We start from the raw sequence: 25,324 nt of genomic DNA on the forward strand, positions 1-25,324 counted from the left end.
CAGTGTGAGTTCATGGAGTGGGAAGTTTTTTCGAGTGAGTGTACTGGAATTTTCGCTAACTGAGTTCATATCCTCGAAAACTTAGTTAACTCCGTTTTAAAAGTTAGCTTACAAGAATTAGGACCGACCAAGGCACATTATTTGACGGGACAAAAAAAATCACGACGGAGGTGAGTAACCGTACGTAGTCAACACAGCGAGTGGCCGAATTTGCGAAACGACTAACTTCGGTAGTTTTTGCGTGAAATTTTCTCGCCGATTCTAATATTTTATAAGCTTATTTGAATCAATATAGGGCTGTCTAGTGTAATACATTGTGGTTATCTGCCAGAATAATTCTAAGTTGGTGTTAATTTGTTACTTTCCAGTTGTTCGTACCAAGTTGGTCATCGATCGATTCGATCAAATTTCGATTGCGATTGCAAGATTTTTTTAGATTTTTGATGGTTTCCTTTTAAGAACTAAAACATAGGCTGCGATATAGTTACTTCAGTACAAGACTCTTTATTTAGACTATGAAAAATCCTGGTGTACAAATTTCTGATCACATTTTTGTCTGTAAAGTCTGTTCTGTACGGCAAACTTGTTGGTTCGTGACACTTTTGACAGCCATGGTCACTCGTCCACGGAAATTTCGTGTGAAGTATTGTTCTAGAATTGTTCCATGTCCGGCTTGTTCCGTTTCCTTAGTATGACGTGGATTAAACAAGGAAAATCGGTGATAAATAGCTTCCCTAGGTTGTGTCGCTCGCCAGTGAGTATGACTTGAAGATCAGCATATTTATTTTGGCTGCTGATTCAATGGTTGTGAACACAGCGAGTTGGATTTGTCTCGTCTAGGGTATTTCCGATTCTTTGCTCCAGTTCATCTTTCTGATAAGCCGATTTTTTGTGTTATTACGTTAGATCAGCCACCAAATTGATATTGGATCTCGTAGTGCCTGCTTCGTCTGTTTACGTAGGTTAACTTACATATGAAGGCACTTAGGCCATAGGCATTTTAAGCTGCCACATGCAATATATACACCAGAAAATTACAATTTCCAATAATAATAACAAATGAATTATGCCAATATCCATTTCTTAGTTTTTGCTCAAGTAACAAATATTGGACTAACTCCTTGCATTTTTAGATGATAGTAACACGCTTCAACGAGATAAAGTCGACAAAGAAAAAGCTATTATTTTGTAGTGTCTCTTGAGCCAAAATTGAACCCCCATAAATAATTATTTATTTGTTCAGTATCTTTTGAATGCACTCCCTTTAATAATTCACAATTAGCCCTAATAATTGAAGATGATATATATTGGAATGGTTTAACTGCAATTATTTGATTTTATTCAGCTATATATTTTTTCCTAGCTTGTTGCAACAGCTGCTATGGTTTTATAGAGATGTTGAAAATATGTTTAATTTATCAAGATCTTAGTAGTGTAAACATAATTTGGGGATGCCTAATTCAAATTGTATAACAGAATTCCTTTGTTGATTAGGATTATCTGTGTTATATTTTCTGTAGTCGTAGATTTTTATTTTGGATAAATTGCATGACCATCAGTGAATAAGGGCGATATGAAATGACCCACGTTGACCTGAGACAATATAATTTATATCTTGAATGTGTCTTGGCCTGTGACGAACAAGTGCTTGATGTATTTATCGCAGATCAACACAAACACACAGCTGTATAAGCCACTATCGACGTGCAAGTAGGTTCCATTAAATCTGTTTTGTTAAAAGAAGTGGTTGTTTGTACAGTTTTATGAAAATCTAACACCACCACCAGAAGAAACTGTTCATGAAACCTTTTAGCCTGTAGTTGTGTTTTCGGTCCCACTCTTCACTATAAAGTTTTTATTCTGTTGAAATCAAATTATGTAGATAATATATTTTGGTATTATAGAATATTCAATCCACATTCAAATGACAGTTTATTTCCATGAACGCATTTTATCTAGAATGTACATCTCTGGTATATAATATTGGTGGTATAAACTCATTCTTTTGGTAATGGTACGTGTTGATCCTTCTTTTATGAGAGTGAAATTTAAGTTAAATTTAATTTACACCTATGTGGAAAAAGTAATTGTTTATCGAATTTAAAATTGCTAATGCAGGGTTTTGTTCAAGAAGGTGTTAGGTATGTGTTCCTTCCTGGGAAACAATTTCTCATAAAAAATATTTTCTAAAAATCACTACAAAGTTGTTTGAGACTCCACACAGGTGTATAGTCCTGGAACAATCTACTTTTTAATGTAAAATATTCTAAAATCTGACGTTAAAAAACATTTCACTCCATTAGTCAGATTCTTATTAAATTTTGATGTTTCCAAGGTGAAGAATGTCTAAAATGTTTTGACATGTTCCCTGTGAAAGATAAGTTTTCTGTTACTCATGATAAGCATATTAATTTTGAGATGCTTAAACTGAATTCAAAATAATCAAGCATGCAGACTGCTTTGTAAACAATGTTAGTGCCAGTTAAATCTCAGAAATAATGCTTACGATCTACATGTAAAATGGAACACATGCAATTTACTACCAAGTGTGTAAATAAAAAAATTCCTTTTTTACACAAATTTGAGAGATATTTCATTTTGACAATTGGACATTAATGAGCGAAGCATTAGCCATGCAGACAGTCATCTTTGGGGAGGTCTTCTGAGCTACGGACTAATAATAAGTAAAGATAGAGCTTGAAACTTTAATCAGTCTTATTGTTCCCACTTAACAATTTCTCTAAAACTAGTCAGATTTAATCTGATATCAGTATTAGCACTTACAGTCCAATTTTTTAAATTAAATCCAAAATCTGTAGAAAAACTAGGCCCGCTTTCAGGGATGTAGCAAAGAAAACACTAAGCCGGCTCATCAACAAACCCAGCTGGCTTTTCTGGCCTTGGTCGCTCTAAAAGTTTACCTTAGTCTTTGTTTTCTTGTGAAATTTCAGCCGGATTTAAGTTCTCTTTCAGCCAGCCCTAAGCAACATCCCTGCATGTCGTTCTTTCAGTCTTTGGACTTTGCGTGCATTGAACTTTGTGTTTGTGTTCAGCTCAAAGAGAGAAGGCTCACTGCTTCTGTAATTTTGAGAGTTCATGGTTGACTGGCATAGAGCACCTGTACCATGTCCAAGTGCCTATCTGTCTGTCTATGATAATCCATTAACCTATGATGACTGACTGTTAAGGACTTCAATGACACATCTAAATTTATGACTAACCTTGATAGGTGTAAATTTAGCATAGCTGTTCACAGCTGACATAGGCCAGCGCTTTAAGTGTTGAATGACCTCAAGATGATTTATTAGGGCCACAAATAATGAGTAATTAGGTAAATAGCCAAATCAATTATTAACATATTTCTGGTCACTAATAAGATTTTAAAAAGTAGCTTGACCTTCAGACAAAGTAAAAAACTAGACTATTGGCATGCTTAATGGTATACTTATTGATAGATATATTAAACGCAGCAGGAACAATGCATTAGGTTTCATGGATGTCTTAACAGTTTCTACAGTGTCCTGTATCTTGCCCTTGAGTACATGTAGTAAAAATATGGTAAGATTATTACATTCCAAGATCTTCTTGTATTCTAATAAGAGCCTGAAAGAAGTTTTCTTTGATGCATATCATGGTAAAATACTGTATATTGATTTCCTAAAATTTTAAAAAAGGATTTTTTAAAAGCATAATTTTAGTTTATCATCAGTCTTGAACATTGAGCACGCACTTCTAGCACTTTGAAAGGTTACTATAGATGCATCTGCAAAAAATACTAAGCTTCACTTCCACACCAATGCAGATATTGTGAATGTCTGCATTGTTATGATTATGTAAATCTAGACAAAACTGTGTAGCGCAATAGATGAAATAAATTCAAAGGTTTGGTTTAAATGAAGCACCAGTCGTTTCAAGGGTTCTTCCTCTTCTTCAGTGGATAAATGCTTGATTTAAAGCAACTGATTGCTATGAATAGATAAGTTAAGACCCTTCATGATAGGAGTGAAGAGGTTTGGAGACAGAGAGTCTGAATATCTGTCTGTCTGTCACAAGCCATTAACCAATAATGACTTTAACACTATCAATGACTTCTTTGTTGCATAAAATTTTTGTCTAAGCCAATCATGATTGGTAGACACCGAGTACAATGCTTCTCACGGCTGACATTGTGCAGTACCTTTATAAGTGCTGACCATATGACCATGATTTATTTGATCTAATATATTGGCAGCTCAATAATAAAACCTCAACATATTGCATAATGTTCTCATACATACCTGTATATACGATGTTATGCAAATTTCCATTTGTAAAAGATTATTCTAAACAGCTGTCCTTAGTACAGTGATGTCGCTAAGGGGCCGGCTGTCAGCTAATTTCACCCAGCTGAAATTTGATATGAAAACAAAGACTTTGGTAAACTTTTAGAGCTGCAAAGACCAGAAAAGCCAGCTGGGCTTGTTGATGAGCTGGGTCAGTGTTTCCTTAGCTCCATTCCTGAAAGTGATGTCCATAAAACGTTCATGACGTTTGCTTTGTGTTTCTTTGTTTCAGGTCTTTGCAAGTACATTATTATTCAGGTAATCAGAGTCCCGTAGAGCCCTTGTCTGGTGAAAACCCTGCTTGATACAATCCACTGTATAGAATAGCATGCCGAAGGAGATGAGAAATGGATCAGCTCTGGATTCATTAGCACTCAACAAAGTTCCCAAGCCCAAGCAAATCACTTCCTCTTTGCATCAAAATTTCTCATCCAGTAACACAGCAAAACAGAAGAATACAGACCTCTATCTCAAAAGTGACGGCACCCCAAGTGTGATCCAGAGCTCTGAAGGATTATATGTTTTACAGAATGGCTATGGAGTGGATTCCTCTGGTGGAACTCCGGTTGTCTTGCGTAAAGATCGGCTAGTTCAAGAAATAGAGAATAGTCTTGCGGAAATAGAGGATCATTATTCTAACACTAGTAAGCTGGAAGAGGAGAGGACTGCTGTTGAAATGGAGAGGAATTCTTTGCTGAAAGATATTGAAGAAACAATTACCGAAATTCAGAACCATGTGCTTAATTCTTCAGAGTTGGCACTTGAAAAAGGTGCATTGCAGGAGGAGTGTGATGGTCTTCGTGGCCAAGTGGATCACTTAAAAGTGATGCTAGACAATTCAGATGATGTTGAAAATGGTGATGAGAATGATGGTCTGTATCCTCTGTCCAAAAAATTGAAACAACAAAACTTGGCTTTGAAAGCCGAGATTGAGAAGCTGACTTTAGAGAATGAGAAATTAAGGGGTAAGGAACAGAATGCTGACGTGCCATCAGATTTGATGTCTAGAGAGTTAGAACTGCTTCATGATGAGAACGCAAACTTGCAGAAACTGCTTCAAATGGCTGAGGAGTCAGAAGACAATATGGCTAAGGAACTGACTTCCTCTCACTCAAAGTTGACTGAAATGCAAAAACTAAATGAGAGCTTAAAGAAGGAAATGAAACAACTGAAATCCTTAAAAGAACAACTGGAGTTAGACAGGGAGGACCTTGAGGAAGAAGTGGACAGTTTGCAGAAGAGATTGAATGGGAGTGGAGATCAAAATGGAAATGTTCTGATGTTAAAGGTGAGCATTTGCAGGGTTTTCATTAAGAATTGTAATAGCAGGAGAATAGTGTAAAGTAACTGGAGACTGATTTATAAAGGTTCCTGCATCTTGAAAAAAAAACAGTGTAGGTAGAGGCCTTTGAAATTTCCGTAGCCGGAGAATTCTATGTTGTAGAAGGAGAATTCTCCGATCTCCGATACCTAATGAACGACACCCTGCATTTGTCCACTGATTAGTTTGTCACAAGATTGAAATCTTATTTAAATTCTTAATTCTAACTGATTACTGCAGCAGAGCTTGAAGAATCCAGATCCAGCTACATTTAAGTTAGCTAATAACTGTATTTCAAGATTTACATTAAATTTACATAATTTTATTTTTGTTTTATTTCGGAGAGCTACAATCTTCAACAAAATTGTTAATTAAACATTCGCTAGTTTCCACTTATTTGGGTACTCATGAAGCTCATTTTGCCACCCCTTCCCCTCCCCCATTTTAATGTTGTCAATTTTGTTGTTTTGTGAACTGGATGAATGGTATTAACGCCATTAAACAACATTTGAGCAGGAGGGGTGGGGTATTTGGCTATTTGCTATCCACTTGTAAGTTAAGAGATTCACACAAAGTGCATGACATATTTGGTTTGTTTCAACAACTGCCTAATCTTTTCCAGGAATCAAAAGAGGATTTAGCAAAAGCTCAAAAGAAGTGTTCCCTTGTTGAGAAAGAGAACAGTGCACTGAATAAGAAGATTGAACAATTAGAGAAAGAAATCCAACAAGTAAAAGATCAAAAGGAAACAGAATCTGAACCCAGTGCAACACCAAAAGCTGCTCAAAATGTGCAACAGTTAAAGTCAGCTCTTGAAAAACTGAACAAGGAGACATCATCGCTTCATGATTCTTTGGAAAATGCAGAAAAAGAGATTGCTTCTTTGAAAGATGACCTGGAGAAGGAAAGACAAGAAAAAGAAACATTGAAGTTGAGTGTAAGTGAAAAAGGAAAAAAGCAGAAAAACAAGAAAGAAAAGGAGACTGAAACAGGCAACGATAATGAAGACCGTGGAAATGAGGTGGAAGTTTTCAAGAAAGAGATTTATAATTTAAAAAGCGAGTGCCAGTGCCTTTCTGAAACTGTTGCCAAGACTGCAAATGAGAAAAGGAAAATGGCCAAAGAAATTGAAACACTTACGGAAGAGAAAACAAAACTCGAATCAAAAGTGGTTGAGTTGGAAAAGATCATTCAAGAATTAAACCAAATTAAGTCTGAGAAAGAAGAGTTAGAAGGAACATATTCAAACTTGAAAACTCTTCATGATGAACTTGCACAAAAATTGGAAGTCGCCAATAAAAACAACAATGAAAAGGATGAAATACTGCAAAGAACGTTGACAGAGAAAAGTTCAGTTGAAAAGCTCTGCAAAGACCACGAGGCCACCATTGAAAAGATAAAGAAAGATTTAGCAGTATCAAAGCAAGATGTGATGTCAAAAAGTGATGAAGTGAAATTGTTGAAAAAGAACTTAGAAGAACAAAGAAAGGAGCTGTCTACAGTTTCTGAGAGGGAACAAAAAGAGAAGCAAAGACTACAAGAGGAAATGCAAAAAATGTCTGAAAGAGTAAAATCCTCTGAGAAGGAATTGAACACAGCGCTACAAGCTCAGACAAGTAAAGGATCAGAACTTCAGAACTTAAGAATTACAGTTGATGAAATGCGCAAAGAGCTGATATTAACAAAACAAAATTTGAGAGATGTAGAAGAAGCAAGAAAAGCTGCAGTGGAAAAGACTCAAATAGCTGAAAAGGCTATGGAGGATTTGGAGAAGTCAAATGCAGTTTTCAATGATATGGCTATGGAGAAATCGTTAGAGCTTTCTCGCACTAAAAGAACTCTTGAAAAGAAGGTGGATAAGCTAACAAAAGAGAACAGTGAAATGCGAAAGAAATTTGGTTATGAGCCACTAACTTCAACCAGATCTCAAACACCTCCCAGGTTATCTCCAGTAGCAGTTCATATGCAAAAGATCCCGAGCCTTGATGTGAATTTGGAACATCTGTCTAAACCATCTCAGAGACAAAGAAACAATGGAATACAGAGACGGAGTAGGGATCCAAGCCCTTCATCTCGTGTGATAGCAATGAATGGGCCAACGTCTGATAAAAGATTAAGGCGGTCAAGCATCGATAGCGATTCCTCTGTTGATCGACAGCAGCGTGAGTCTGATTATGTAAAACCACAACATAACGAGGTTTTGAATTCTGCTCCATCAGAGTACAGGGTTGTTGCTTCTGAAGTTGCCTCTGCTCCTCCAAAGCAGCAGTTTACCAGTTCAGTTGTCCATGTTATGACATCCTCAGGCCGTGATTTGAATTCCACTACAGCTAAGGATGAGTCTGAATATGACCGAGCAAGTTATAACCAATGGAGAGATGATGAAAAGAACAGAGAAGAAAGAAGGCTTGAGGAACAGAAACCAGAAGAAAGAGAAAGGTATTATGACTGCAATATGTTTTATTTCCTGATACATTTTAATTAAAATAAGGAAGTGAAATTAATTTTAACAAGTGCAGCATCAAAGCAAACAATAGCGAAGGGCGAGCAAACCTCCCAAGTTTTTTTTCCTTAGTAGCCATTTGGCCACTGGCTGCTCAAGTCTGGTCGCCTGTCAGTGAAAAAATTTTGTCGCAAAATTAAGCTCACTCTTATAATCCTTCTCAATTTGGTTCCATTCAGGTAGTCGCCAGCCCAAAATTATAGTCGCCAACTAAAATGGTCTTAACTTGGAGGGTTGGAAAATTAAATTGACTTGGAGGGTCTAAAAATAGAATGCAAATGATTGCCCCAAAGTGGGAATCTAGGCAAAGTTTTCACTTTAAAAGTTAGATTGTTTTGGGAACACTGGCTATATAAGGAAATGTTAAAGGAAAATCGTCTGCCATTCCAGTTTGTTTGTCTGAGGCATCACAGGTAATTTTTACTCCATCATTAATTTGACCCTTTTAGTCTCACAGTTAAACTGTCAATTTTCTGTTCTAGTAATTAATCTGCATTTGTTTAATGTTCAAAGAATTTAGAGGTACATGTACATCCAGTCAATTTGTCTGTTCTCACCTACTGTCTGCCTCACAATGTATGGATAAGATATATGATACAGTCAACTCTCTCTTAACGGACACCTTATAAGGTGGACACCTCTTTAAGATGAACAACAAGTGTCAGTCCCGTCCCTGCCGTTTTTCAGTCATTTTACCGTAACTAAACTCCCTATAAGAGGGACACCTCTCTAAGACAGACAGTTGGAGCTGGACCCGAAGCAGGACGGTGTCCGTTTTTGAGAGAGTTGATTGTACTGCTCTTGGGAAATAAAAGGGTTAAAGTTTCATCATGCACACCATATGCCTGCTCTGCTCTGTATTTAACTAAAGCTTTAACCAACTTCGTTGCTACTTGTACAAGCATGTTTTCTGGATGCTCTTAAATCGCTTGGCACCATCATTTTGCCTGAGGCTAAACATTCATGATCATAACTTATCACCTTTCGGTGTGCATGTATAGGTGCAGAGTTATTGGCAAATACCTGCAGTCAAATTGCCTCATACGTGTAATGCAGATTAGGTATGTACATCACATGTCATCATCATCATCATCATCCTCATCGTCCTCATCATCACAAATCCTATATTACACATTTTATTTTCAGTTGGCTTTTTAAATGCACCTAAACTGTGACTAATGTTTCCTGCCTTCCATGTGTGTTATTGCCTTTGCTTGCACTGCACTTACACCATCCATTACTCTGACATGGTTAAGCATAGCTCAAGAAATCAAAAATTGTAAGAAGGGGATGTCTGAGAATGGCCTCTTCCGCAGACTACTCCTTTTAATCCTTTATATTGGGATTCATTTGGTGGCAGAGGGGAAGAGAGAAAACTGGGACTAGTAGAGAGGAAGAAGTCCTGTGGCTCTGTCCCAGTCTCTCTTCTGTAACAAAGGGAGTTGCCTGCAAGAAGGCTTGAGCAACAAGCTGACAATAAATATTCCATTCTGTCTTGTTCTGTCAGAGTTATACATTTATTTCTCTGGAAATACATGTAGGCCTTGCATGCAGTTGCAAGGGTTTTCATTGGTCTTCATTTCAGAACTTCTTTGACTATTTGTTGAGATCATTCTTAACAAGTCACCTTTACTTTTCAGGCCTCCAGACAACACAGTCAAGCAAGATAACAGTGAATCAGCATTTCAAGTTGTAGGATATCGAAAGGGTGGAAAAGTTCTACATGAACACTGGGTGTGACCAGTTTTACTCAATAATTTCTGTTTTTTTTTAACAAATTTGGCCTTTCAATAACACACAAAGTCTGAAAATCGGAACCAACTTATGAGTATTTTTTCGCTTTTTTGTTTGTTGGTTTGTTTTTTTTTTCTTCACTGTGAATTATGATGGCAGTCAACAAGCCTGGAAAAAAGAAGCAAACAAAACAGATTATTGAAAGGCATAGTAAGGCATTATCTGATAAGCTTGTGTGATTTTATAATTATACAGTAATTCAACAAAGCTGCTTTATAACTACAGTACATGGCATTTTTTCATGGTTTTTGTGAAAGCAATTCTTTATGTTTCAGGGTCACACTTTTTGAAAATTCCTTTTGATGCACTTCTGTATTTGTATCAAGTCATTTACATGTACATGGCACATTCAAATTTTATTTATTTTTAATAGTCAGCAAAAAAGTCGCCTTGCAATTGAGGACAATACCGTTTTGCTTTCATTAAGTAAGAAGCATTTTAAAACTTCAAAAAAAAGAAAAAATATTTTTTTAGTAAAATAGAGTTGGACCTTTTAACAAGATTGCCATGTTATTATTTAGAGTAAGGAAGCAAAGATTTCTCTTCATTAACTTGCATGTACAAATTATACCAGGAGAGATGTAATGAGATCCAAGCCAGAAAATTTGTTTCTAAACAGTGTAGCTGACAGATACCATAAAAGCGTCATTTAAGCTAAACCTTACCAAGCCCCACACAGATCTTTGTAGCACTGCATTGTGAGTACCGGGGCCTGCGGCGCCCTGATCGCAGGAGCCCCGCACGAGCAGAAACCGGGCACTCCGGAGCACGCCAGAGGAGACCGGACCCGTGACACACGAAAGGAGACAGAGTGCCTCGCGAAGACAAGGGGGCACGAGAACTGCACCAAGCGCGACGCGGGCGGCGAGAGACAGGACACGGGGAGGAGCGAACGAGGGGGACGCGAGAAGGGGAGGACGGAGGGAGGACACCCCAGGGACAGAGGCCGGAACGCGCCATGAGACCGGAACGAAATGGTCCAAGGATCGCGCCCAAAGTGTTTGGTTTGGATCTCACTTCACTCTTTTCCAACCAAAGAGATTCAGAGGTTTCCAAGGAAACATTGTGAGGATATGATGTGAAATTTAAAATAGCTGTTAAACTACAGTTGATCCGTATTTGCCAAAATCAAAAACAGAGGCCAGTGTCTATAATGTAGAGGTTTTATTTTAAGCAAATGATAAGAATATTGTGGAGGGACGTGAACTGTCTGTTGTGATCAGGTGGTGGAGTATGGCAGTGGCCAGTTAAATTTATGATGTCCAGTTGTAACAATGATTTTTTTACTGCCATGTTCATTGTAAATATTATTGTACATAAAAAAGAAAAATAATCAAAATATTCACATAATTGCCACAGACTTATTTAAATGCTGCCTAGGAGAATATTGTGGTACATTAAGACAATAGCCGCAAGTTGATGATTTTAGTTATTCTCATCAATTGTCTGCTAAATAATGTGTGGATATCGTGAGGAGAAATTAGATTTTTGTCACTCTTGGGAATTAAAGAGCTTTTGAGGGACTGGTAGTATTTGAGCCTGAAAAAACAGCTGCCTCTCATCTCTCCAAGTTGGTTCAGTGTTTGCTTAAGCCAAACTAGACTGCTCACAGCTCTCTATTTTTTTTTATTTTTCTTCCATAGTTGAATGGAGGGAAAGAATCAACCCAACCCCACTCCCCATGTTTCACACTTTGCACCCGCTGATCCTCTCACGTTTTTTAGCGTTGAAAAAAAACAGAGGCTGTGAACAGTCTTAAGCCAAACTGGCCAAGCAGTGAGAGGGAGCTGTATTGTGCAGTTCCAGAAAATATCCATACTCACTCCATGGAAGGTCATTGGAAATTCTGAGGGGGTAGGAGCTTTCAAACGCCAAAATTTTACAGGAAAGTATGGGGCTTAACTGGAATTTTTTCCAGAGGGGAGGGGGATTCAGATCTAAAACTGTTCGCTGGGAGGAGTGGATATTTTCTGAAACAACACATTTGAAGGCTGTTGTATTTGTACCAGCTGGATTGTTATCTTCTGGGGGAGGGATTTTCTGAAACAACACATTTGAAGGCTAGTTGTATTTGTACCAGCATGGATTGTAAGTTATCTTTTTTAGCGTTTGCTTTGTTTTCTGCAAGAAAACCAGATGACTGTTGTAATGCGCATTTTCTTTTTTACATAAAAGAGGTCCAGTTAGACTATTTTTCCTACCTTGCATCAGGGCTGTGTTAAATAAAGAACTCTAATAAAAGCCTACAGCTGGTGATAGTTAGCCCCATGGAGCATATCAGTTATTTTCTTTTGTAAAATAGAATCTGATCTAGGAGTGCCTTTTAAAAATAGTGTAAATAGGTTTATTATTAAATGTAATTTAATAAAGGGAATAATTTGTGGTAATGTATGTGCAATCGTCATAGAAATTAGATGATTTGTAACCACAAGTGAAGTGGAAGTAGATATATCGTGAATAACCAGTTAGGTTTTTTTTGGTGGGAGGGGGTATGGTCCATCAGTCCTGATTTAAATTGGGATTTATTTTCTAATTTTAGAAAGCAAAATTGGAAATAATATCTTTTGTTAACCTATGTGATATGAAGGTGAACTGCAGAGTCCATTTTAGTATTATGTTCCTGTGCTGAACACTTTTCTACCTTAGTGGTATTTCTCTCCACCCAGAAATGGGTGGCGGGGAGGGAGTATGCTTCCTGAGAGCGTCCTCAGGGCATTTATGTACATATATTATAGTACTGGCCCGGGAAGCTCTGCAGTTTTGCCATATCCCCCCCTCCTCTTTGTTTTAGCACTGAGGACGTCTGCGAGATTGAACAAGAGACCGGCAGCAGAGAAGCCAGCAGTTCCGTGCGTGGTCCCCTGCATCCAAACTGTTTTTGTGTCTCCACCCAGGCACTGGTTAAATAACTGTGAAAATGTACTGGGAGGTAGTCTAACTTATGCACCAATCAATATTACGTTGGGGAGAGGGCAGGGGGTTTGACAGCAATTGTCCGCCCTTAGTGGGGACTCCTGACTATTCTAAAGGAATCTCTAACAAAGTTATTGACGTTTAGTGGTTTTTGACCATCCACGAATGCCCTGTGGTGGGACATTTGAACAGAAAATCCCGGCTAATAGGTTTAAATTTCCCTCCAATTCCCATCCTTCCTCATGACGCGCATAGCAAAAATAAACGTGACGGAAACGTCCTCTGTAATGAAGTATACATAGTGAGGGAGTTCCTCTTAAAATGGATAGGTGATGATGGGAAATTACTATGCGATTTCCCGCATTTTGATTGGTTCTTACTTATGATCTATCAGAGTACAGACACATGGATGACGTCACGCGGTGGTGTGACTCGCGCGCGTGATCAGAGTTCATAGTCCAATTCAGAGTTGTCGGCAAAGTTTTTCAAACTTGCGGTGCCACAACCAAGCAAAAAAGTTCAGCTTAATTACAAATCTTCAGTGAGAAACAATACGCCAAGCATCGTTCACCTTTCGAAGCATTTAACTAGGCGAAGCAAGCTTGAAGAAGACAGTGAATTATTCAAGAAATTATCCGAAATCTGTATAAAAGTTTGACCGATGTTGTACAGTTGGACGACGCCACAGAAAACGAACGAAATGCGGTTGAACGCTTCGGTTAATGCTTACAGATTTGAACAACTTTCCAAATCGGAATAAAGGTTAGTTTTTTCATTGACTCTCAATTGACCATTTTTCTGTTTATTCAATCGGATTAACAATGCTTCACGTTAACGAAAACTTAATAGTGAAATCAAAACAACTTAGCTCATCGGTACGGCAGCATTGCTCACACAGAAGTGTGCTGAAGTCTTGTGTTATTATATAAAACAAATAGATTTCATTTTGCCGTGCGTCTGTTCAGTAATAGATCACAGAAGACGTCAAAATGTGGTATGAACATCAGTGACCCACTCGGCTAGCGCCTCGTGGGCCACTTCTCTGTTCATACCACATTTTGACGTCATCTGTGATCTATTACTGAACAGACGCACGGCAAAATGAAATCTATTTGTTAGCCAGGGCGGGAGAAGGCCTTCTCCCGCGCGCGCCCTGGCTTAGCCAAGTTTCCTCCCCCGCTTCCGGAAGTTAGTTTCTGCGGTTGCGTGACCGGAAGTAATCCCAGACCACCAGTTTCTTCTGTAAAGTTCGACCGAGTCCTCCACTCCTCCGGGCTCCTCGAAGTGAATTTTTGTCATCATGGCGATGTGCACGTCGCTCATATGATAGCTATTCAGCTTTAGTTCTGCTGTTCTGACGACGCCTTGGCTGCTATGGAAGGAAGAGGCACAAATGATCATGCAGTAAAAGCCATAGACGAAAAATCTCCTCTCCTTTCTGTACAAGACGATCCAAGCAATGGGAGTAGCGACAGGTTAAGTCTCTCAACTTCAAGCAATTCAAGGTAGAATTGCTTACAAATTTAATATGTTCTAGAATGTGGGTGATTATACCATGTAAATCAGCCTTTTAAACGACAGTTTTCATATCGATGGCCTGTTTAATCATTTAGAAAGCTTATATGAGCTTGATCTAGCTACTAATCACATGTCACGTGAAAAATTTTACGACACGCATTTACGAAACGTTTTGCTGTGGTTTTCGTTTATTCCTTGGACGAATACGTCGTATTATGCATGGCTAACAATGAAATTGTAGGAGATACTAAAAATAAGGCCCCTGGGAAATAAGGGCTGCAAGAAATTTCTCAGAATATCAGGAAGAATTTTAAAATCAAAGCCTCTTCGAGCCACGACTGAATTTTTTTCACCAAGTTTTACGTTTGGTTTTCATATCTTGAATATATATGAGCGGCAGATGTTCAAACATTTCTTTGATGCAATTAAAAAGCAAAAAAACGGGCAAACATGCGTGACAATTGCAGACAATCGGCGGTTGACCCCACAATGTCTATAACATTGATATAAGATCTTTTCATTTTACGTGACTGAGATTGTCGGATTAGCTCAGTCGTGTAGGTTTCAGGATGGAGTGTGAGAGGTCGTGAGATCAAAACCCAGAAGTGTCTGTTCCTTTTTCCCTTTTTTTCTGTTTTTACCCCGCAGCACTAAAATGGTTTGTTTATTCTATCGCTCCTGTATACATTGGAGAATAAAAGCATTTACACATGATTTACATGTAAGCCGTAAAGTAATAACGCTGTAAATAAATACCGTATATCAGAACATATAGACTGATTCAGGTAAGTATACGAAAGAGATCAATCGGTGCATCGCTTTTGCGGCTCTTAATGTGGAAGATAAACTTGTTTATCGTATTTTACAAATTTCCGGCGTTATCTTTGCAATAGGAAATTATGTTATGCGAGGAATCTTCTAAGTATAGTATGAATGCGCGAGTGTCAGTTTCATGCATGCGTTACAAGCAGCTGTAACGCATGCAAATATCGCATGTCGCATCACTTTTGCGGCTCTTAATGTCCACCTTTTCGGCGGTCAGGTATCTTCCCCACATAATTTTTTTAGCCGCATTTTGTTTCTTTGCTTTTGCCTTCCTTGTTAAACCTTAAAAAATAGCCTTATTACGGCCGCCTTGCCACACTCTCACTTCTCTTATCAAAATGTTTACAGCCCCAAGCTGGAAATAATAGAATATGTTGAACCCGATTTAATTTTCGAATGGTCATAGATGTGCGACGCTAGCTTAAAACAGTGATACATTGGAGAATAAAAGCATTTACATGTATAAACCCGTAAAGTAATAACGCTGTACGAAAGAGATCGATCAGTGCATCGCTTTTTGCGGCTCTTAATGTGGTAGATAAACTTGTTTATCGTAGTTGAAAATTCAGGCGTTAACTTTGCAATAGGAAATTATGTTATGCGAGGAATCTTCTCTGTATAGAAGATGCGCGAGTGTCAGTTTCATTTATCGAGCGTTTGCATGTGTTACAAGCAGCTGTAACGCATGGAAATATCGCATGTTGCATCGCTTTTGCGGCTCTTAATAACGCTGTACGAAAGAGATCGATCAGTGCATCGCTTTTTGCGGCTGTTAATGTGGTAGATAAACTTGTTTATCGTAGTTGAAAATTCAGGCGTTATCTTTGCAATAGGAAATTATGTTATGCGAGGAATGTTTACAGCTGATGGACCAACCAACCAACCAACCAACCAACCATGTGAGTGAAGTCGGGCTACCCACGACACTCCTTCATTGAAAATTCAGTCGTAATTATGACGCCATCAATTCTCTTCACCAGTCCCAACCCAGCCCCATACGTTCCTTGTTTGTTGAATTATTTCTGGCAAAATCAATATTATTAAAAGACACATACATAGCTTTTCTTTATTGAAACTGTTCTTAATGCCTGTTTCTCTAGGAATCAAGATGACAACAACAGAACTAATGAGAATTCACGGAGCGACTCACTTGATATTGAGATACGCAATCCTCGTCCAAAGAGAAAACCATTTCATTATAACTCACTCAAAAATCCAATTGTTACTTCACATGATGCAGACATGGCTGCCAAATTCAACCGCTATAGATACATTTCCAGACTGTCCAGACACAACTTGGTAAGGAAATTACAATACTCAATTTTTTTTTTTATTTGTGAGAGGTATGGTGGCCTTACTGTTAGTGCACTTTATTCTGGATTGAGTACTCCAGGCTTGAGCCCTGGCTGGGGCACTGCTTTGTTTTCTTGGGCAAAACACTTACATGTAACTCTCACAGTGCCTCTCTCCACCCAGTTGTATAAATGTACTGGCGAATTTACTGCCTGGGGTAACCCTGCGTTGGACTAGCATCCCATCCAGGAGGGAGCGGAATTACTCCTGGTCCCTTCATGCTACGGAAACTGGGATAAGCTCTGGCCTGATGGGCCACTAGGCTCGTATGCAGACTTTACCTTACCTTAGCTACTTTTTTGATTTAATGATATAAATCTACATCTAGGAATAGCATTTTACTTTTAATTATGGAGTTGGTCAAAATGTGTTTGTCTTCAGAGGAGAAAGCCTAAAAATGAAAACATCTGAAACTGAACTGAAACTTTATTTACCCTCGGTAATATGAGCCGTGTTGGGGCTCTAGTAAGTATATGCTAATGAAACCGAGCATTTCACAGTATACAACACAATGCGCAAAGATAGACCACAACGCCAGGAACTCCGTGCCCTACTCTTTTCGATAAGTGTGTGGGTTCTTTAACGTCCCCTGTTGATTATAACACTGAAGATGCAGGAGACGGGGCCTACAGTTTATCGTCCTCATCCGAGCAGACTAGAATATCTAACCATTTGCAGATGTCATTGCAAAGGCAGCATATTCTCCTCAGTTATTTTAAGACCCTGAGTGTTGGTCCGGTCTGGGACTCGAACCCGAGACCTCCCGCACGGCAGTCCGGTGCTCTACCAACAGAGCTAACCGGTCGGCGGTTAACATCATCTGTTGTTTCAGTTAGTGATTTGACAGTCAGAGGGCAGTTACAGGCTAATAGACATGCCACACCACCACAGAGACGTTATCTAGGCTTGTCACACATTCTTCTGTTCAAAGTAACGACTACATTAGTTCCTTGGCAGTTGACCAAAATCTTATCATTTTTCCTGTCTTCTCTCTTAGATAATTCCAAGTCACATGCTTCCACCTCAGTTGTTTCTCATTGTACCCAAAGACACTGATGAGAAACAAAGCAGCCTTGTTACAATGTGAGTACTTCAAAAACTATGTGTCTCACAAAATTTTAGCCAAGTTTCAGGGGTCTCCTGGTCTTGAATTTTTCTGGTACCTTGGAGTCTGATTTTTTTTTTCAGTACTATTAACAACTTTTTCTAAAAAGGTGCTTAATATGATGATTTTTGCCCAGTTTGCAAAACATTATGGGAATGACCCCTTCATCATTTCTTTTGCAAGACTCACTCTCCAGCTCACAGAAGAGATATCAGTCTTGCCATCTTGCAAAGTATTAAATTCGACACCCTGCACAGTACACATACATGTACCAGTAAAGTCTCCCTTTGCAGGCGTATAAATCTCTACTAGCAAATTGGTTGGTCAGGCAGGAATAATTTGATAAACCAGTCCCAAGCTACAAAGCTACAGATGATTGCTTGGTTAAAATAATTTTTTTGTTTAGCTTTTCAGTTTGGAATACCATGATGGGTACATCACTTTTAAGCATTCCATGGGCTATCAATCAGGTCAGTGTATCTTTAAGTCAAAAATAAACAGGGCTGTACATAACGGGGGAGGGGGGAGGCAGTTGCCCCCTGCCAAGAAAACTACAAAAACTAAGAAAATAAACTAAAAAAAAACTAAGAAAGCTACATTTGTAAAGGTGTGCAGAGTTTGCCCCCGCAGCGTGGAGTTTGTCCCCGCAGACAAAAAATCCTAGGTACCGCCCTGATAAACTCATTTATTATGAATTCAGCCTTTAAATTGTGCAGTTCCAGAAAATATCCATACCCACCCCATGGAAGGTCATAGAAAATTCCAAGGAGGTGGGGGATCTCAAAACCCAAATTTTGAAGGGAAAAGTATAAAGCTTAACTGGCATTTCCAGAGGGGTGAGGGGGTCAAACCAAAATACTTTCCATAGGAGGGGTATGGATATTTTCTGGAACAACACATCCAGTACCTTGAAAGTGAATTTTCTTATCCAAAAAAATAAGTGGAAATAATTTGAACATAAATGATCTTCATTCATATGTAAATTTATGATTATTTGCTTTATTTTTCACTGAGGTTATGAATAAATGATTGCAAGGTTTAAAACTCGAATTTGTTTAGGATTTATGAAGTTATTTTCATAGCTTATAATTTTATGCAAAATCATTCTGGATCTTTTATTCCATTATATTTTGCAGGCTGGTTTTGCTCTTGCTATAATTCTGTTGATATTGATGGCTGGGATTTGTCTCTACAGCTGCTACTTAATAGTCAAAAGCGCAGAAGAGACAGGTATAAACTAAATTGTTAGCTAAAAGCATACAGTATTTCACTTTTTATACATGCATGCTTTCATGCCTTGCCTCGCGTGCCTCACACATTTTGTAAGACTCCAAAAGTACTGAATGAGCCTGCATTGGATATGAGATGCTAGATAGTCAACGAGGTGCTTAGCACCGAGTTGGCTATAACGATCTCATATCCAACAAGCACGAGTGGAATAATTGTTTTATTAAAAACGCCCAAAGAATTGCAAAATTTGAGCTCCTTAGCTATTTTCATTGACGTGTATCAGCTATCATAAAAATATTTAATATTTATTTTTATTATTATTACCAAATTTGTGGTCAATGGTATACGAGCTCATATACCATTGCCTGTTAACCAATCAAAACGCAGAAATGGCAATATACCATTGCTAGTTTTTAATAATGTCTGTCATACAGTCAGTATATTGCCCTTCAGTACTAAACTGTTGACAAGTTTTACTCTGTTTATTCCTCTAGTAAAACGTGGTGATGTTTTAGAATTTTCTGACATATGCAAGAAGTACCTTGGAAAGCCTGGGGAGCTCATAGCAGTGTTGTTTTCATTGGCTGCTATAGCTGGATCTGCCATTGTTTTTTGGGTTCTCATGAGCAATTTTCTTTTTAACTCTGGAAAGTTCATGCATGGTATGTATGTTTCTTCAGCTATTGAGCTTGTAATGACAAAAGTGTTGTTTTGTTATTTAATAAATTATTGGAATCAAACAAAATCTATAGACCTGTCATTTCTGCCACAGTTACATTTTTGTAAAGAAATGTGAAATTAGTGATCTTGTAGAAAATTTGTGACATTCACACTACTGATCAGCTAACAAGATGACAAATGAAACTATTGTGGCACATGTATTTTACTAATTAAACATTCACTAACAGAGTCAAATTAAATTAATATATGGTTCTAACTCTAACTTCTAATAACATCCATGTGGCTGCATGAAAAACACAAATCAGGAGAAAATTGTGTATTGCAACATGTATGGCATGAACAAACGTAATCAAATTGATGTGCTAAAAAATTATACACTAAAATATTTTAAGACTTCTGTCCCTTCATTAGCCTAAAAAATTTGTTCATCCATGTGGTACTGTTTTAGTAATAATTTTTGAACTTGACACCTTTAGAAGTGAATTAACTGATCAATGTTAACATAGAATAATTATTGTGTGAAAGTTTAAACAAACTGAGAACTAAAGGTGATCCTTTTATACAATTATGAATGCACAACTATTGGTTTTATATCAAATATTTGTGATTTGCTCGTTGTTTTTGCAGAGAGTATTCATCATGCCTTTTCAGTCCCCACTTCAGTGAATTCTTCAAATGCATCGTCGTCCCCAGGCCACTTGGAAGGTGATTTTTATTTTTAAATTATCAGACTTGAAAAATTTGTATTCAAAGGAGTTTTGATTGATACTTCCTAATCTAGACTATGTATGAGGAATAAATAACTTTCAGTTGTCATTTTATCCATCTTCTGTCCATGCATTAGTCTATCCTTCTGTTTATTTGCTCATTCGTTTATTAATAGCTCTCTTTTATTTTGGCAGAATTAATTAGTTTGTGTCCAAACAATCTTGATGAAACTGCTAGTCGCAGAGAATCTTTTATGTTTTGGCTTTTGTCGTAACTGTCAAGGCTTTGTCTAAAGATCTTTGTGTTTTCTTTTCAGTGCTTTGCCCAGTTGGTCACAGTTCGTCCTCAAGTTCTGCAAATAGTTTAGTAGTAGCTGACACATCTAGTTTCTTCAAGTTCTGGCAGCTCCAGCACACTGTACCATTCTTTTTAATTGTTGTCCTCTTTCCACTGTGCATGGTCAAGTCACCAACATTCTTCACAAAATTCAATTCTTTAGGTGAGGGGAGTATACACCATTTTAATAAGTCAAGGGGTCATTTTGAATTTTTATTTTTCCGCAAATGACGTCATTAATAAAATTTTCAAAATGACACCTCGGCCTATTACAATGGTAGGTACTTTATTATAATACGTCGAGGCACAAATGAATATTTCATTAACGACGTCATTCGCGGAAAGTTAAATATTCAAAATGGCGTCTCGACTTATTAAAATGGTATATACTGAATATAACTCTGTACATATTTACTACATTGGAATCCCAATTTCTCAACCTTTAATTTCTTGAACCTCCCAATAACTCAATGCCAAAGTTGTTTCCCTTGGAAATTTTTCACTTAGTTGGCTGTGAACAATGCAATTTTACCCCTGATCGGGACTGAAATTATGCTAAATTATGTGTAAAATTTTGTATACATGTAACTATAAAATTAATGGCCAGGATCCAGTAAATGTTAATTTGGTTCTGGGATTTAGCTTGATATAGGGCTTGAATGATGTGTTGATTTTCTACTCAGGCACCTTGTCAGTTATCTACATCATTGGCTTCATTATCACAAAAGCCAGCATATGGGGTGTTCACATGGATTTTAAACATGAAGATATACCAAGTAAGATATTATGAGCATATTTTTTAGTGTTACAGGACGATTTCAAACTCAGCCTTTTCTTTTTTAATATTTCATTGTAGTGTTCAAGGATGGATTCCCAGCCCTAACCGGAATTCTTACTCTGGCTTACTTTATTCACAACTGCATCCTTTCAATATTGCGGAACCAAGAACGTCCAGAAAATAATGTAAGTCATGTATGGCGCCAACTATGGCATGTTTGTTAGTAACTTAGTAGAGGATGAACACAGGAAAATTGATATTGCTAATATCCAAGGTTGACTACCCATTATCGTAGTTTTGACCTGTGACCTCTTATACCTACAGTACATTTTTGGTAACTTTATACAGTTCAACATTTTCAATAAAGACATATTTTATCTTTCAGAAGCCTTTGCTCCTTGTTGGGTAACTCAAACAGCAATAAATTATGTGTTTTTTACGTATTCTTTGTCCAGAATAGCACCTTGAAAAAGTGAGCCCTTGACGTTCCACAACGTATTCAGTATGTTGAAGCTTTTTTGTGCTCTGATAATGTTATTTTTCTCCCTTCTTAGGCACGCGACCTCAGTATAGCATACTGTTTGGTAGCTTCAACCTACATGCTTGTTGGGCTGCTGTTTTTCATTACTTTTCCAAAAGATAAATCTTGTATTCAACAGGTACTGTTTCAATAAGCACTCCAGCAGTTTTAATTTTTCAATCAATTGTTTAATTTTCAGCAAAATATTTAATATCTTGTTAAATATTGTTTTGTTTTCTTTTTAGGTTCTTCTCGATAATTTTCCTGCTCCAGATGTTATGACATTTATAGCAAGGCTCTTTCTTTTGATTCAACTAACGACTATCTTCCCTTTGGTCATGTATATAGTACGTGTACAGTTCATGTTATTTTTCTTCCAAAAATTTTATCCGAGGTGAGTCGGTTTAAAGTTTCTCTTCTTGTTACACTGTAGAATTTCTGTAGTGAGTTTGTTAACTTTATTGCATAGTTGGATATTGCTAATATCCAAGGATGGTTCAAATGTAATTTACATTCAGTACAGTAAACTCCTGCCTTGTGAACACCTTGTTATTATAGATGTTGTGTTATTGCAGACAGAAATTGAAGTCCCAGTAAATAAGAATAACTGATTTCTTCTATTATGGACACAAAAATTGTGGTCCTGAAGGTTTCTTTCTGTAGTGGGAGTTGACTGACAAAAATCCTGTAACAGAAATATTTTTCAGTAAGCAGTTGCTCACATGAGTGGTCATTTACGGGAGCTGTGAATTGAAAAGTTCTACTGGGAATATAACAAAGCTCTGTGAATGTCGTCGCTTTGAGAGCACAAGAGTGCTCCCAACAAGAGTTTCAACTGTGCTTTCTTTCCTTTCCTCACTGAGCTCCTGTTGTTTCTGTTCTCCACAGCTTTCTTCACGTGTTTGCCCTAAACTTTGTACTTATTGCAGCGTGTGTTCTATGTGCGGTTTTTTATCCACATGTTGGCAACATTATCAGGTAACAATGCTAATAATGGAAAGTTCAGATTTTAGAAAAACCAATAGCATGTTGAGTATCAAACCTTTTCTTCTTTACTTCTAGTGGCACTGCAACCCTGTCAGACATTAATTATTAGTGATACATGTGGCTGAGAGAATCTCTTTGGAGATCAGGACAATATCTGCAAACTTATAACTATCATCACTGTTCTCATCCCTGCTGTAGCCCAATGGTTAGCGGGTTGGACTCTGGATCGCGTAGCATGGGTTCAGGTGCTAGCTGGGGGCATTGTCCCCCTCCCCCACCCCTGACCCAATGCATTGTTAGGACAACCTAACAAAATGAAGGGGCTTATCTGCGATTGACTTGCAGGCCACCCAGGGGTGGGGTGTGGAGAAGCAGTACTCCTATAGGATAATCTCTGGAAATGTGAGCTATTTGGCCCCCCCATGGGTGTACCCTGCAATACAGGCATATTTTAGCAAGCGGGCGCATTTTGATCAGGGAGCGCCATCTTGGATTCAAACTCAGAAGAAGCTTGGGGAGTCAGATAAAAAGCGTCCTATGGAGTAGGAATGAGGCTACCGGTAAATTAAAAACATCATAAACGTCTGCATTGCAGGCTAGTCTGCGTACTACTTAAGCTTTAAGTGTTTTTCCCTCAAGTTAACACAGCAAATTAAAGCTTTTTAAACTTTCTCTTTAGGTATGTGGGATCATTAAGTGGACTGGCATACAACTACTCGCTCCCATGCATTGTGTATATGATAATTCAGAAACGAAGAGGGAAGCTGTCATGGCCGAGTGCTGTGTTTCATTCTCTCATTGTTGTACTTGGAGTTCTAAATTTTATGTCTCAATTCTTTGTCACAGCGTGATATATTGTACAAGAGTTCAGTTTTACCTAAGCCGTAGTGTTATTTATTGGGTAGAGTTCTTATTTGTCTTATTGCAAAAAATCATTTTTAAGTCAGAGATAGGTCACGCGTTTTGTGACTGTTAATTCGCTAAAACTAGTTAACATTGCTGAGTGCTGGTCACAAAGTTGGGTCTCAACTGTATGGTTAACAGGGTATGATGAGGTATCAAGGAAAATTTTTAACAAATTTAGTTGACTGTGAAAGCGAATCATCACAGAAGTATAGCTGAGAAATCTGGGTGAAGGAAAGTCAATTTTCAAGTGATATAATGGTTTTATAGTGTCGATTGTCGGGTAGACGTACTTCGTCAAAGTTCAAATAATCTAAATTACTAATTTTGTACCTTTGGAGCATTATTTATTTAGTAAGGGAATACCAACGTAGAAATTTATAAAAATATAAAAAGTAACACTCTCCGAAAATTAGTCTTGCGATTGTGCACAATGAACAGAATTGCATTTATTGAAATATTTAAAATAAGGTCCTTTGTGTAAAGTAAAGGGGTTCAAATTTATTGAATTCATAAAAATGTTTTTCAGTTTCATGGGGTTACTATTAAATTTAAATAAAAAATATTTAAAATGTCGGGCCTTTTTGTTAAATAGAAGGGTTCAAATTATATTTTAGACAAAACAGAGTTTCTTAGTTTTATATTCATGGTATCAGAATAAAAGATTTTTTTCTAAAATTTAAATGCTTCTTGAATGTCTTCCCGTTATTCTTGAATGTCTTTCCGGTATGTTGTATCTCTGCGTTTGTTAGGATATATGAACATTTACAGACCATTGGCAGCAGCGAGAACATACAAATATAGCAATGAACTCTGATAATTTTAGCAAGCAGTCACCAAATCCCTTTCTATTTGTGTGTAATCACTGGATTATGCGAACCCGTCCCCAGTCTTTTCTCTCGTCTTTCAGAGGTCACGCGCGCCAAGGGTGTGGTAAGCGCGCGAAGTGAGCGTTCTTTTTCTTCGCCCCTCGCGCTCGTCGCCTGAAAGACTAAGATGTTTTTGGTCCCACATTGACGCGGCATAAACTTTTCTATTGAAACTTGGGGGAGCAGGGATGGCGCAGTTGTGAGAGCGCTCCCCGCCCACCAATGTGGCCCTGTGTCGACCCGGTGCCATATGTGGGTTGAGTTTGTTGTTAGTTCTCGCCTGGCTCCGAAGGCTTTTTTCCGGTTTTCCTCTCTTCCGATAAACCAACATTTCCAATTCGACCTACATAGAGGACCTGCACGAAAACCAGCTAGAGATAATGTGGCTTCCTCTGTAAATATATCAATTTATTGACTTTCACTTAACTTATTCCTTGATGCATTGTGTGTGTTTTATTGCATTTGTTCATTAAACAGCCAAAGCATTTAAAGATACATTTGAAGCTTTGAAGTAACTTCATGAGAAAATGAAAGGACAGAGTTTTGCTCTCTTACTCTCATTTTTTCTCATCATGAATGAGGAAGTGAACAGATGTGAGGGAGGGGACAATTGTGGACGGAAGGAGACCGAGTACTGCACCCCCCCCCATCAACTCAT

General features: G+C 37.9%; 2 protein-coding genes and 1 long non-coding RNA gene across 6 annotated transcripts; all 3 read left to right on the forward strand.

The window, feature by feature from the left end:
• Positions 1–10,640, forward strand: LOC144637400 (uncharacterized). Of its 2 annotated transcripts, XM_078496467.1 has the most exons (5): positions 1–170; positions 1,667–1,710; positions 4,555–5,610; positions 6,266–8,082; positions 9,787–10,640. In XM_078496467.1, exons 3-5 carry the CDS (start codon positions 4,651–4,653, stop codon positions 9,884–9,886), a joined length of 2,877 nt encoding a protein of 958 aa, XP_078352593.1. In that variant the 5' UTR covers positions 1–170; positions 1,667–1,710; positions 4,555–4,650; the 3' UTR covers positions 9,887–10,640. The 2 variants fall into 2 exon arrangements, with proteins under 2 accessions (XP_078352593.1, XP_078352592.1); XM_078496466.1 differs by lacking the exon at positions 1,667–1,710.
• A 299-nt stretch (positions 10,641–10,939) lies between these two features.
• Positions 10,940–12,327, forward strand: LOC144639412 (uncharacterized). The gene is made up of 2 exons (XR_013568153.1): positions 10,940–11,930; positions 12,001–12,327. It is a non-coding gene; the product is annotated as an uncharacterized LOC144639412 (long non-coding RNA).
• A 986-nt stretch (positions 12,328–13,313) lies between these two features.
• LOC144639410 (neutral amino acid transporter 9-like) lies at positions 13,314–24,475 on the forward strand. Of its 3 annotated transcripts, XM_078498730.1 has the most exons (15): positions 13,314–13,615; positions 14,192–14,358; positions 16,297–16,495; positions 17,547–17,632; positions 18,061–18,124; positions 18,791–18,884; positions 19,379–19,546; positions 20,193–20,270; positions 20,590–20,772; positions 21,293–21,385; positions 21,466–21,572; positions 21,942–22,046; positions 22,153–22,301; positions 22,796–22,885; positions 23,574–24,475. In XM_078498730.1, exons 2-15 carry the CDS (start codon positions 14,228–14,230, stop codon positions 23,743–23,745), a joined length of 1,719 nt encoding a protein of 572 aa, XP_078354856.1. In that variant the 5' UTR covers positions 13,314–13,615; positions 14,192–14,227; the 3' UTR covers positions 23,746–24,475. The 3 variants fall into 3 exon arrangements, with proteins under 3 accessions (XP_078354856.1, XP_078354858.1, XP_078354857.1); XM_078498732.1 differs by lacking the exon at positions 14,192–14,358; XM_078498731.1 differs by lacking the exon at positions 13,314–13,615 and having other exon boundaries at positions 13,677–14,328.
• Positions 24,476–25,324: the final 849 nt, after the last annotated feature.

Source organism: Oculina patagonica, chromosome 14 (assembly GCF_052425735.1).
Source record: "Oculina patagonica isolate OP01 chromosome 14, crgOcupat, whole genome shotgun sequence".
Classification (NCBI taxonomy): Eukaryota; Metazoa; Cnidaria; class Anthozoa; order Scleractinia; family Oculinidae; genus Oculina; species Oculina patagonica.

Bases quoted from the DNA above. Each gene is read 5' to 3' on its own strand.
- LOC144637400 (XM_078496467.1), top strand. From the start codon at position 4,651: ATGCCGAAGGAGATGAGAAATGGATCAGCTCTGGATTCATTAGCACTC. The intron at 5,611-6,265 runs GTGAGCATTTGC...AATCTTTTCCAG, and splicing joins GAAATGTTCTGATGTTAAAG to GAATCAAAAGAGGATTTAGC. The intron at 8,083-9,786 runs GTATTATGACTG...TTTACTTTTCAG, and splicing joins AAACCAGAAGAAAGAGAAAG to GCCTCCAGACAACACAGTCA.
- LOC144639410 (XM_078498730.1), top strand. From the start codon at position 14,228: ATGGAAGGAAGAGGCACAAATGATCATGCAGTAAAAGCCATAGACGAA. The intron at 20,271-20,589 runs GTGATTTTTATT...TTTTCTTTTCAG, and splicing joins GTCCCCAGGCCACTTGGAAG to TGCTTTGCCCAGTTGGTCAC. The intron at 21,573-21,941 runs GTAAGTCATGTA...CTCCCTTCTTAG, and splicing joins AAGAACGTCCAGAAAATAAT to GCACGCGACCTCAGTATAGC.